Source organism: Paroedura picta, chromosome 16 (genome assembly GCF_049243985.1).
Source record: "Paroedura picta isolate Pp20150507F chromosome 16, Ppicta_v3.0, whole genome shotgun sequence".
Classification (NCBI taxonomy): Eukaryota; Metazoa; Chordata; class Lepidosauria; order Squamata; family Gekkonidae; genus Paroedura; species Paroedura picta.
In genome coordinates, this window is record NC_135384.1 from 22,698,529 (window position 1) to 22,712,311 (window position 13,783).

General features: G+C 47.5%; 2 protein-coding genes across 4 annotated transcripts in view; both read left to right on the forward strand.

Annotated features, from left to right (window-relative positions):
• Nucleotides 1-1,239: 1,239 nt before the first annotated feature.
• HOXB6 (homeobox B6) lies at nt 1,240-12,291 on the forward strand. 3 transcript variants are annotated; one of them, XM_077312997.1, is made up of 3 exons: nt 1,240-1,371; nt 9,058-9,230; nt 11,289-12,291. In XM_077312997.1, exons 1-3 carry the CDS (start codon nt 1,358-1,360, stop codon nt 11,546-11,548), a joined length of 447 nt encoding a protein of 148 aa, XP_077169112.1. In that variant the 5' UTR covers nt 1,240-1,357; the 3' UTR covers nt 11,549-12,291. The 3 variants fall into 3 exon arrangements, with proteins under 3 accessions (XP_077169112.1, XP_077169111.1, XP_077169110.1); XM_077312996.1 differs by lacking the exon at nt 1,240-1,371 and adding an exon at nt 8,457-8,901; XM_077312995.1 differs by lacking the exon at nt 1,240-1,371 and having other exon boundaries at nt 8,457-9,230.
• Nucleotides 1,241-13,783, forward strand: part of HOXB3 (homeobox B3) — a 79,689-nt gene continuing 67,146 nt past the window's right edge. The window contains exon 1 of the mRNA XM_077312981.1: nt 1,241-1,371. The gene's annotated coding sequence lies outside the window, so the exon portion shown is untranslated. The remainder of the gene's footprint in view (nt 1,372-13,783) is intronic.

The following is a 13,783-nucleotide window of genomic DNA, read 5'->3' on the forward strand; positions in this document are numbered from 1 at the left end:
CCTGTCTCACGTCTGTACAGCTGTATCTTTAATATCAGATATACATACACGCCTCCATATACAAATGGGTGAGTCCTCGCAGAATAGCAGGTGACCGCACGTCTGAAACACAACTTGGGACGTCTCGTGATCCAAAAATTCAATCCATTCCAGCAATTCAGCAATGTTGGGGGTGGGGGTGGGGGGTCCACACTGTAAAATTCCCGTGAATTTTCCGGAAAGGAAACCACCTTGATTTCAAAGCCCCAAGCGGGTTATGGAGAAAACAATAAATAAGAATAAAATAATAGGAACTACATTTGGGTGCTTAGAAAAGGCTCTTTGACCCAAGACATGGCGTGATTCTTGAGCCGCATAATGTCTTTTCCTAATTCAAAAATAATATACATGTATTTATATACACAGGCGGACACCCACCCACCCATACGTGCACACCCAAAGAAAAACCAAGAAGGCTCCTTGGCGAGTGAAATGCTGGGGAAAATCTTATAAAAAGGAGCTCTTATAACCTTTCGTATATAAGGGGGTTGTTTGAGACCCCCGTTGAGAAGTGGAAAGGGGGTGTGGGTGGGTGCTGCAAAATCTTTACATATTCTTCTCTTCGGGTTTTTTTTTAAAAAAGAAAAGATGGCGGCGGAGAAAAAGGCTGCTGTTAAAGCAGTCATGAAGAAATGCAATAAATTCCTTGTTGTTTTATGAAAATTTACAACTTTGTGATAGAACTTTATGAGTGGCTGGGTTCTGCGATTGGCCAGAGCTGGTCATGTGGACTGCTAACCGTGAACATGAACTTTTTATGATTTCCCATGTGGTTATTCTACCATTCTTTTGGCCGCTGTATCTTGGGTCGGATCACCGTCCTCTGTAGGACTCTCGCCTCTTTTAACATTTTTTTTTTTTACACTTACATGTGTAAGCTCGATAGGGCTAAAAATAGAGGAGGAGAAGGACGATACACACACACTCACGCACGCACACTCGCACACACGCACGCACACCCCCCTACACATCCAGGAGTGAGTTTAGATCGATCCCCCCCCCCTTCCTAATTTTCTGTGTTAAATTTCCGTGCTGATTTGGGGGAAAGGGGGAGAGTGTTGCTCTACTTAGTGATGGAGAGGGAGAGGGAGAAACGGTACCGGATGGAGGCTTTTGTCAGACTTCAAAGAGGGAAGTTACTCCATTTTCTGTGCAAAAAAAGGACTCGGGAAAAAGCAAAGCTCTCAGAAGTCGCAATGGACGGCTATCAGGTTGGGACAATATCTGTCAGCTAGCACATTAAAAGCAAACGCAATTCTGTTCTCCCCCCCCCACTCCTCCTCCTCCTCTTCCTCCTCCCCCCCAGATCCACAGAACCATGGGCTTCGAAAGGTAAGCGAATATATTTCTCGTGTTTTTTTTTCCCTTTTGTTTTGGAGTGAATGTTGTTTATATTGGAGGTTTATGCACACTGAGGAGGAGGTCTTCCTATTCTGCCTTTAAAAGGGCGTAGGGAAAATAGGGTGGGTGGGAGGGTGGGAGGGTGATGGAATGTGATATGGCTTATCCTCTTTTTTGTAGGTGACCTCTTTTTAGAGGTAAAGGGAAATAGAAGGTTGGAAGGAAGGAAGGACAATATGCTGCCAAAAAAACCCCAAAAAATAAAACTAAGGCTTGGGATATTTATTGGCACCTGGATGGGGTCTCTAAAGAAAATCCCTGTCTTTCTAGTTGCCTTTCCCGTGATCCCCCTTTCCAACCTCCCTTCCATCTACCACCCCCCCCCCAAAAAAAAAGAAACCCCGATCTTGCCGGAGTTGTTCTGTCTTCAATCCAATTGACGATTTCGAGGAAGTTTTTGTTCAGAAACCCAGTTGGATTAGATGCTTCTGTCCAGAGTCTTCGGCGACGGTGTACATTTTTCTTCCAACCAGCTATTTGGGGGAGGGGGGGGGAGAGAGAGAGAGAGAGAGAAGAGGAAATACGGTAAATTAATGTGTTTTTTTTTTTAAATGCAGATGGTGAAAATAACATACAGCGCCCTTTTTTTGTTTTACTTTAAAAATAAATAGCAAATGATAAAATGAAAGGGAGTGAATATGCTAAATGGACTTCGATCGGGTCAAATTGATTGCATGGATTTTTTTAAGTGCATGTGTATGAAAAATAAGCGTGGGCATGCGAGTGTGTGAGAAAGAGACAGTGTTTTCTTGGGTATTTGAAGCACTTGTTTTCCCATTGTTCAGAGACTTGAGAAGTTGTTGGGTGGGGGTGGGGGGCGGGAATGTCTTCTTGTACCCTGCAAGTATCCTGAAATATTTTTAAGGCAGGAAATGTGTCAAGAAACTGGCTATTTCCAAATGGTTCGTACCAAATTTACTGTAATTATTATCTAGCATGTGTGTATTTTTTAAAATGTGTATGCCTGTGTGTGCATATATATATTTATATATATAAACTGGCTATTGCTGAACAACCGAATGATATGCAGCCGATGAACTGCGTGCTTTCTTGTGATCTAGAAGTTACTTAATGCTTTTATCAAATAAAATAAGAAAGAGAATGCCTTTGATCCGTTTAACTTCCTCTGTTTTTTTAAATATATATATATATATATTGGAATTAAATATATGTAATTTAATTCCAAGTAAATCTGGCTACCCTGAAAATAAGAAACAAAGCTGAGAACTTGCGGAGAAATTTCATTTTGTCTCCCGCAAGTAAGGATGCCTGACGTTGATTCGTGGCGCTCTTTCTCGCTCTCCACCGCCTGCGTTGCTGAATAGGTTTGACCCGCGAGTAAATTGGCTGAGATGATCTGCAATTTCCTAAATCTGCCTTGTACGTATTTTATTCAATGCTGCCCTCGCAGGCTGGTCAGCAGCGTCTGCCTTTGGCTTCGGCAGGGTTTGCACTGGGCGGGGGGGGGGGGGCAGGGGGTCTTCCGCGTGTTATGGTGTTCTAAACGTTTCCGGATAAGTTTCTAATTGCGGGATCTTTATAGTTTAAACGCCACCGAGTTGGTTATCCCCTTCCACCCATGCCCTCCACCCCCGAGCCCCCCAGAACGTCGGGTTTCGTTTCTCTGCATTCTCCCTGCTTCTGCCTGGCCTCCGAATCATTCGACGTTATTTGCTGCCATCTACCGCCCAACGCAAGAACTCTTCGGCTTTGGCTCCGTACTTTACAGTGATCCGTTCCCCATGAAAACTAGTTTAACTCGATCAAGGTTTTCTCGTTCTACAGTTAATACGGCTTTGGGTTTTTTTGTTTTTTTGCTATGTAATGTCATGCAAAGGCATGACTCACGCCGTTTGGGAACGGAACCGAAGAGAATTTTCCGCCCGCCCATCCATGAAACCAAACCAAAGCCATAAAGAATGCACACCGATCTCAAGCAGGAATTTCTTTTAGCTCCAGTGAAATAACTTCGACGCGGTTCCGATTTCAAATTCGTACTCGGGGTGCGATTATGTGTGTGAGCCAATAGGCGCGCTTTCTTATAACGCGACGTTTTTTTGTTTTTATTTAAAGGAAGGGGTAGCCTTGGAGACTTTGGTTTTAAAAAAAAACAGGCGCTTTCCCCCGCGTTTGGTGGGCAAAATATATTTTTTGGCTTCTGGTGATTTCTCGCCTCCAGTGTTTGTGTCTGGCTTCGCTTCTACTCGCGTGAGCAAACGTCTAGCGGTGTCTAGAGGAACTGTGTGTGTGTGGGGGGGGGGTGGAGGGGCTGGGGTCTATATGTAAACGGAACATGATGGATCGCTGCGAGTTACAGTGGTTTGAGAAAGAACAATGTCCGTCTCTCTTGCGCCACATTTCCGTTATGCGAAAGCAGGAGGTGTTTTGAGACCGTTTCTCCTCTCTGGCGCGCCTCAGGTCCCTTCCAGAACTGCTCTCCCTCCCTAACCGCCTGGGCGTAACCCTCGGGGAAGTTCTCCTGAGCCAGGGGCTCATTCAAACAAACAGGGTTTCCACCAGACAACTGTCCGTAGGACTCCACGGCCATATCCCTTTCGCTTCAAGAGCGTTCTGCTCCTGGCTGCCAGTCGACGCCTCTCTGCCTCTTGGATTGGGTCTCTTGTCTGTTCTCCTGACATTATCGTGTTTCATGGTCCCGGCTTCCCTTCAGGGCTGGTTGGAGGCGTCGAACAAAATGGAGGCAGTTCAAACAGAGAGAGAGAGAAAGAGAGAGAGAGAGAGAGAGAGAGAGAGAGAGAGAGAGAGAGAGAGAAACTTTCACTCAAATGTCCATTTCCCCTTTTTGCTAATTATTAAGCCAAACTCTTTTGAGAAAAGAATTAAGAGTGGTTTCTTTTTCTCCCTCCCCTTTTGGGGGTCTGGTATGAACCCATTAACGAGATGATTATACCCTCCAGAGGAAGCCAGGTAAATTAAACGCAAACGACTGGAAATGAGGTTTGGCATTGTTATGTGCTTGGAAGAGGGCGAGGGGGGTATATATTTCAATAGATGCCTTCAGGGGTCACACCCGCCAACAATGTGGGGAACCAGGACTTCTTGAGTGTGGAGGTGGGGGGGGGGAACCTATATGACAAAGGAAGAGCTTTATGATCCCAAATAAAATCATAAAGCTATTCAGCCCTCTGTGTGTGTGTTTAAGGGCCAGTTTTATGGTACCAATAGAAGTCTCTTTTCTGCCAAGAAGGCCTGCTGGTTTCACACTTCTCAAAGGTTTCTTTTTGGGGGAGTCTTTAAGGAAGATGCTTTTTTGGGAAAGAGGATGCCATTTTGCTTCAACTTTCTGGACTTTTCCTGAACTCCCCCCCCCCCCGAAAAAAAGCAATTCCCTGGTCCCCGTTGCAGGGGGGTGGATGAATATGTGTGATTTTAATCATCCTTCTTCATCTGCCCTCCCACCTTTTCCTTTTGTAAAGATGGCCTCTGGGAATCGGAAAAGGCAGAAATTTGGGAGAGAAAGCAGAGGCCATTTCCCAGCTGAAGTCAGCTGTAAATAAGCCCCTGTGATCCTTATTTCTCTTTTGCCTATTTGAGTTATGCAGCACACTGGTCTAGATGGATTCCCTGGGCCAAAGGAAGGTACACATTAATGCACCCCATGCAACAAGAGAGGGTGTTTCTTATCCCTGGGAGCTGTTTTCCTATAAGGTTATGGTTTGAAATATGATTCATCCAAGAGCATTTATACTGGAGGCCCCAAATAGAAGAAGACCTGTAAAGGTATATGTGAATTCATATCAGTATTGTTGTGGCACTACTGTCTCTAGTAATAGTGCTAGTAGTGGTAGTAATAAAAGGATAATGGGATAGCAAGGATCCTGCAAAGATACACCCACAATTCCCAAGAACTTGTCCCGAGCTGCAGAACATAACCTGCTAGTCAGATGTCTAATATGACAATTCCTAACAACAACCAACACAACAAGAATAATAAATCTCTGTCAGAAGACAATACTTTAGCTACATACTACATACTACACACACACACCCACACATACACACGCACACACACTGTAGAACACCTTGCCTGAATTCTTTCAAAAATGCACATGATGCTAGATTAGAAAGAATAATTATTCCATTGGTGTGACCCCTCCCTGCCCAAATATTAGCCAGACAGATGGAAAGAACTGTGCTTTGCTTGTGAACAGTCTCCGAGGGAATAACTGTAACAATAACAACAACATCCCATCATTCTTTTTCTCCCACTGTACAAAAAACAAACAAACAAACAAACAAACAAATCTTTAGATATGTGACTTCCCAAGTAACCCACCTGGCCCTTAACTTGAAAACGAATTTTGGACAACCATCCATTGTTGTTTTGACTTGAGTAATGGGTAAAAGTTCCTAAATTAATACAAATGACGGTCGGTGCTCCTTTTTTTAATTGGGGGAGGGGGCATTGAAAGAGGGTTCATTAGGAAGCCCAAACAAGTCCGAAACCCTAAAGTTTCCTTTATGGTAAACAGGAGTGCCAAAAGAGAGAATAGCTCTGTAGAAATTCCTCATTATATCTGCCCCAACGCACACACAGGCATGTGCGTGCACCCTGCGTTTCTAAGGACCCTTTTTATTTATTTTTTATTTTTTAAAGCAACATTTCAAAGTCTGTAAGCCAAGAAGCTAATTTACTCACTCGTTTCAACGCTTAAGCGTCCAGACTTCAAAGATGAATCCGGATAGTCTTGCGCCAGGCTTTCATATCTCTCACTTAAAATATCTTGGTATCCTGTTCAACTTTCCCCCCACCTCCCTTCCATCCCTTCTGTTTTCCCACACCAATAAAACAGATCTATTTAAAGTTTTGACGGGGGGTGGGGGAGACCCGCAGGAACCAATATAACAGGAGCCAGAAAGGGGAGGTGAGTGAGCCACTGGTTCACACACTCCCCCCCCCCCCCCAACTTCCTTTGCCTGTTATTTCCTTCAATTTCAAGAATAATGTCCAGGGCAGCAACGGGACCTTGTTGGTTTCCTCGCCACTGGAGACCAGGTTCATAGCACAGGCAGGCAGAAACCCCGGGCTCCCTCGCCCCCGGTAGGGAACATTCGCCCTGGGGTTCTTCCATACGGATCACGCAGCCGAGTAGTAAACCCGATCTGGGAGCGGTTGTGAATGTGTGGCGCACCCTAGGAGCACAGGAGAGCCTGCGGAAGGGAGAGATGACGGACAGGGAGCTGCATTTGCGCCTCCCGCTTGCTCAGATGGCCGGGGAGATAGATTTGGGGGACAGGAAGTTTCGTGTCAACTCCGGAGGTCCCTAACCTTTGCATTTGTTCGTGGGCAGGCGAAGGACGGTTTGAGTGCGGGATATTTAGAAGTTGAAGAGATAGATAGATAGATAGATAGATAGATAGATAGATAGATAGATAGATAGATAGATAGATAGATAGATAGATAGATAGATAGATAGATAGATAGATAGATAGATAGATAGATAGATAGGCCAGGGTGTTGTCACTGCAGGGCATTTGGTAGTAGTTTTAAGCGCTTTCAGTGTCAGAGGGATTCCCCTCCCTTCCCCCAAGTCCTTTTGAGGTGTCTTTGATCACACCCCAGATACGAGTTGTAAAGGGGGTCAAATCAGAATGCAATGGTTCACCTCGATGGTGCATGTCTAGAGGAAGAGGGGGACTATAACCTCCCCTGCCTTTGAGGGGCTACAGGAGGGCGGGCATGACGGCGAACGGCCCCAACTTGCGTCTCTGGGCGGCTGCTCCCACCGCCCCTCCATTTCACTCTTTTCAAAGAGGGGCAGGAGGAGACGGGCTTCTGAGCTAGTTTCTTTTTTCCCCCTTCTGATTGAGGTCCAATCCAGGTTTAAGGGGGGGAAAAACAAAGCACGCCTTCAAACTCACTACGGAGGGCTGGGGGGGGGGCGAGAAGAGATTTTCTGCCTTGCCGGGGTCTTCCCAGTGAAAGGGTGGAGGTCCCCCTCCCTCTGCACAACACCAGCCTCGTCTGCCAGATGACCGTTCCCTGCTACCTTGAACACCCCCCCCTCCTCATGCTTTGGGGATCGATAAAAGAGTATTCTTGGCCGTCAGACGGGTCCTCTGCCCTTAACTCTACATTGCCCAAAATCCCACTGCCCTTAACCGTAAAAACGCAAGAGGGCACAGTCCGAGCGGAACTCCCTCCCTCATCCGTCTCCCAGGCTTCACCCCTGGATCCCGGAGAAATCCCGAGCAAAGGATCGCGTGGGCGCGGGCGTCGCGTGGGGGTGTTTGTTTGTGGGTGGGGGTCCATGTAGCTACACACACTCGCTCCTTCGGTTCGCTTGTGGACATGTCAGGGGGTGGGGGTGGGAACGAGGGCAGGGAGGACGTGAGGACAAAACGGGTGCCTCCACCCGTCCCCAGGAGCGAGCTCATGCAAGGGAGGGTCTTTCCAAATTGTTTTTAAAGAGTTCTGTCTTGAAGAAGAAGAAGAGAAAATGCTTTGTGAATTAGGTCTCCCGCTCGCATCCACTCTAGGGGTGATCAAACTAGCCCCCCCCCCGCGAAACCCCTCTTCTGTCTTAATTTTCTCTTCTTGTAACTTCATTACCTCCACCTCGCCTCAGATCCAAAATAACAAGAGAGGGAGAGAGAGAGAGAGAGAGAGAGAGAGAGAGAGAGAGAGAGAGAGAGACTAACAGCCCCCCCTCCCAATCCCGCAACCCGGCTGGAAACTTTTCCAAAGGAGAACAAAAATCACGGTGTCTCTCCCCCCCACACCCCGCCCCCCCCTCCACAACAACCACCGACTAAGTTCCATCTCGTTTGCTTTGCTTCTTGCCTTCCATATTTTTGTCCCCCTCTCCTCTTCCTCCTTCTTTTCGGTCTGCCTTTATTCAAACAAACCAAACCAACCGAACAAACTCCAGAATGTTTGGGGGGGCAGATTGATGTTTTCGCAGATAATTAGGATGTGGCTGGGGGGGGGGAGGGCATCTATTGGTGTACGTTGGGTGAACGGGAGGGTGGGGGTGGGGGGTCTGCCCCGCGCGCTTCTCCGGCTGAAAAGTGATGCTTGTTGGTGTCAGGGATGCTTTGGCTGGTTTGTTCCAGGGGGGTCCCCTGCGCAAAGCTAACCCCTCGAGGGTGCGATTTCGCAGCCTTCCACGCCTGCGATTGGTCAGCGCCTGATCAGCTGGTCCTCCTTCCTTATGTCCCTGGTTGGCACGCGGCCATCCCCCTCAGCTAAAACCCAATCTCCCATATACTGCTAATAGCTAAAGCGCTTGGACTATAAAACGCAACAAATCATAAAGACCCGGGGAAAGAGCAGCCGCGGCTCCGCTGCTTGTTTGTTTATTATTATTGGTATTGGTGATTGTTGTTGTTGTTGTTGTTATTTCCAATGAGTTCCTATTTCGTCAACTCTACTTTCCCGGTGAGCCTAGCCGGGGGTCAGGAGCCGTTCCTGGGACAGCTGCCCTTATATTCCACGGGGTATGCGGACCCTTTAAGGCACTACCCTTCCACTTACGGCACGGGGGGTGGCGGAGTCCAGGACAAGGGTTACCCGGCCGCGCCTTACTACCAGCAAGCCAACGGAGCTTACAACAGGAGCCCTGCCTGCGATTACGGGACATCTGGTTTTTACAGGGAGAAAGAGGCCGCCTGCTCTCTTCCCAGCTTAGACGAGCCGGCTCCCTTCGGCCCGGAGCAAGTCCGGAAGTCAGACTGCTCGCAGAACAAACACGTTTTTGGGGATACCGAGGATCAGAAGTGTTCGACTCCGGTGTACCCCTGGATGCAAAGGATGAACTCTTGCAACAGTGAGTGTCTCTCTCGGGGTCCCCCCCCTCCCCCTCTCTGCACATCTATCTATCTATCTATCTATCTATCTATCTATCTATCTATCTATCTATCTATCTATCTATCTATCTATCTATCTATCTATCTATCTATCTATCTATCTATCTATCTCCTTCTTCTTCATCATCCTTCATTTCTTTCTGAACAGGACACTGGATTCTCCGCTTCCACACAGAGCAAGTTGGGGAGGGGGGAACTTTCTCCAAAGTTTTCTGCCACTTCTAGAGCCCGGCTCCTTAGAAAAGAGCGCTTCCCTTCCCCGTTTGAAAACATTCTTCGCGCAGAGGTTCCCCCCCCGCCCCCCCCAACCTTTTGCCTGTTTCTTCAGCAACTTTGTGCCTCTCTCAAAAGGCTCGGGGATTATTGATTGAGCGGCGCTGTCTTGTAAGCGCAGTCTTGGCTGTCTTTCAGATGGGGTGATTTAGAGACGCGGCTGATGTACACACACACACGCAGACACACGCGCGCACACACACACACAGCAATCGGCATCCGCGAAAGCCATCCAGGATTGATTTTAATGGATCTGGATTTCCCCCTCCCCCCCCTCTACCCCCCGATGCCAGTTCGCATCCCGGAGAGGGCGTTCTGTAGCCCCAGCCGCTTGGATAATGTCAGAGGGGCTTAAATATTTGAAAGCAGAGAGCTACATTTTTAATGAAACTCGCGCATAATGAAATGCCTGTCTGTACAGGAGTTGCGGATAGTTTCTCTTTCACTCACTCGCTCGCTCGTTCATCCCCCCCCCCGCTTCCCTCCCCCCTCCTCCTGTGGGCTGCAAGGGCCATATTTGCCACCCAAATAATGCCGGTGTCATTTAAGAATATATATATATTTCAAAGAAGTCGTAGCATTTTCCCTTCCTTTAATCCCCGTATCTGGACGTTCTTAATTCTGGACTCTTTTTATGTTGAGTCCCAAACGCTGCCCATGGAGCCGGGGACTGGATGGCGGGGCTGACACGCTTCACTCCAGCCCTGGAATTTATTGCCGTGAGCAAGAGAGGCGCTTGTGCCTAGCGAGCAGGGAAGGAGAGGGGCCAGTGAGGGCGGCAAGGAGTGAAGTGGAAGGGAAGGTAAAGGCAATTAATAACTTTGGCCGCCCGTTTCTGTCCGGAGAGAAGTGTAGACAGAGGTATGGGTGGGTGGAGGGGGGGGAGGAGAGGGGAAGGTCCTGAGAGTCTCCCACTCAGAGCCTTAAAAGGCACACCGGTTTGGGCGCCAAGTCCCCTTGATCTCCACGGGCCATTACACTCCGGTGTCACTTCATTTACATGGCGTGAGTCGTCTCTAAAGCCCGCACTCCCCACTGAAGCGACTTCAGAGCCAGGACTGTAAGATTTATGCAGCCCGATTGGAAGCAGTTCACGCCGGAAGTCAATCTCTTGGTGTCCAGAAGGACCTTACTCCCGAGTAAACGCGCCTCGTGGCTGCAGCTTTAACATCCCATAGACTCCCGTCAGTGGGACGCTGAAATCCACGGTGGTAAGGGCAGGTGGGAAACAGAGGGAAGGATCCCTTTGCTTAAATTTGCCTTTTATAAAACCAACCAATCAACCAACCAAAAGGCTGGTAAGCTTCCAGGTGACACAGGACCTTTCTTCAGGACCTAGAGAAAGAAAGAAGCAGGGGGGGGGGGGGGAACTGAGGGGCCAGGAAACTGGCCAGGATTCAACATTGCACGTTGAGAGAGTGGTGGAGTTAGAGTAAGCCTATATGTGGAGACTGCTGCCTCCCCCCCCCCCCGGGAGTCCAGGACTAAACCGGTACCAAGTGGAACCAAGTATCCAGATGGGCACAGTATCCAAATGGCACAGAAAGCATGGGGAGCAGAGAATTTGGGGAGGGGGGAGGGTGCTAAGCCCGCAGAAAAGCACTTGGCAGGCACTCAGCACTCAGCACTCAGCACCCACAGTCCTACCGACACCCCCAAGACGCAGGGCCATTCCCACCCATCTCGGGAAGGGCCACAGGCTCCGGATGTCCCACCCTCTCCTGCTCTTCTCTCCCCCTCCGCAGGTTCCTCCTTCGGGCCGAGCGGCCGGCGAGGGCGGCAGACCTACACGCGCTACCAGACGCTGGAGCTGGAGAAGGAATTCCACTTCAACCGCTACTTGACCAGGCGCCGCCGGATCGAGATCGCCCACGCGCTTTGCCTGACGGAGCGCCAGATCAAAATCTGGTTCCAGAACCGGCGGATGAAGTGGAAGAAGGAGAACAAGCTACTCAACTCCACGCAGCTGAGCGCCGAGGAAGAAGAGGAGAAAACGACGGAATGAGAGAGAGAGAGAAAGAGAGAGAGGGGAGGGGGGGGAAAGGAAGGGTGGAAAGGCAGCCAGGCAACTGTTCCAGGGGGCTCCAAGAGGAAGCGGGGAAGGCACAGCCAAGGCACACGAGGGGAGGGGGGTGTTAAAATATCTGAGACTCTATGGAGATGCGAGCCCACCTCCCCCTCGCACCCTCTCTCGCATCCAGTCACCCGCCCTGTCCCAGCCAAGCTTCTAGTCCACATTGTTTTCCGGCCCTTTCTCTTGGTCTCCTCCCCCAGCACCAAGGAATCTCCCTGACTCCTTAGGAATCCGGCTGTCTCCTGTATTTAAATGGAAGTGCTGCAATATATGTATCCGGTTTGAGAGGTGTTGATTGTCTTCATTTTGTAAAAAACAAAACAAAACAAAACAAAAAAAAAACACAACAAGAAAACCGACAAAAGTTTCATGCACGAATTTGCTTCTATGTTGCTTTTAAAAAAAATATAAGACAAAGTTAAGTTAATCAACCCCGGGATTCTTTGCCACTGAAGATATTTTTTTTTTTAAATCCATGGGGAAAAGGAACTCTTATCCGGGAAAAAGCGTGGCAAAATCTAACCAAGAGGGGTGATTTTTTCCCCCGTCGCTGTTGTTCGTTTTTTTATTTTATTTTATTACATTTTATTGTACGTGTTGTGTTTGTAGTTTGTGTTAGCTATGAAGATCAAAATCCTCTAATAAAAAAAAGCAAACAGATTTCTTGAGACTAACAGTGGCCACATGTTGTACTTTTGGGCTGTGTTTTCCTTACCCCTGCTCTCCTGAGACTCAATCGGATCACATTGTCTTCCTGTTAAAAAAGAGAAATCCCTGCTAGAAGTGCTTTTCCTAACCTGAGCAGACAAGCAATTCCTTCAGCTCTACAGAAGTTAAGAGATGAAAGATAAATTTGGTCACCCCCCCCCCTTTTCAGCTCTTTAGCCTAACTTTAAATGAAAGACCTTTTCACCAGGAGTATCTCGAGAAGTGACATTTAACTTTAATATGGATCTTTTCTTATTGTCACAGCACAAAGGAATTATGGGAGGGAGAGCCCCACATCTGTAATAAATCAAAGAAACAAGCAAAACGGGGCACCCCCTCCCCATCATACATCTGCTAAAAGATATTAAACATTTGTTTAGCCTATTTCAAATGCTTGACCCTCCCTTGCTCTGATTCTAGTTGCCCCCAAATCCCCCAAATTAAATTAAAATGCGAACCACAACCTATTCATTCTTTCTGTCTATGAAGCTGAAAGGATATTTCAGGCAGGAAATAAATGGATAATTTAAATACAGCTAGACTCTTTCAAATAGCAATTTTTAAATGTACAGCCATTCAAATCTTTCTTTCCCCCTGGCTGTCCGTCCTTCCTTCCTCCTTCCTTCCTTCCTTCCTTCCTTCCTTCCTTCCTTCCTTCCTTCCTTCCTTCCTTCCTTCCTTCCTTCCTTCCTTCCTTCCTCTCTCTCTCTCTTTCTTTCTCTCTCTCTCTCTCTCTCTCTGTCTTTCACTTTCTCTCTCTCTGCTTTTCCATGTCTGGACAAAGAGCATTTTGCAGAGGTCTCTTTCCCCCAATACTAACAGGATCTCCAGCACGTTTAAGAATAAGATCCCTTTGCCTCAATTGTCCTTGGCTCTCCTTCTATGGGGCCAGCCGCCTGCAAATAATTCTGACCTGCAGTTTTGTGCCCACATTTTCTGAAATGTATTTTTAACGAGCATTAAAGAGATGAGGTTCTGAAAGAATTCCTTGCTCTTTCGCTCCCACCGCCCCAGTACCCAGGTATCAATGCATCCTTCCCCCCCTTCTCTCCTACTTTAATGACAGACACTTTTAAATCAATTGCTGAAGAAGCTGTAGGACACACTTATTCTTATTGCCACTCTTTTCATTGCCTGTAATTATTATAATGATATGTCACATTCAAAATGGCTCATAAAATTTCCAACGAGTTCCAGGCAGGATTTTGGAAATTCCTGAACTATTTTGAAAGGTTTGCGCAGAACAAAAGCAAAAGGTTTAATTTATTTATTATTTTTGCAAGGAATTACTGCTGACCAAATATTTATTTGGAATTTCCACGAAGGGGGAATACCGCTTTCCATTGTATTCCCCCCCCAAAAATCCAGAATTTCTTTCCAGCACACGATTATCTCCCATTTATAAGTCAATCCACCGAGCTTTGTGTTCTGATTTTTCAGCTTCTAAGGTGTACACAA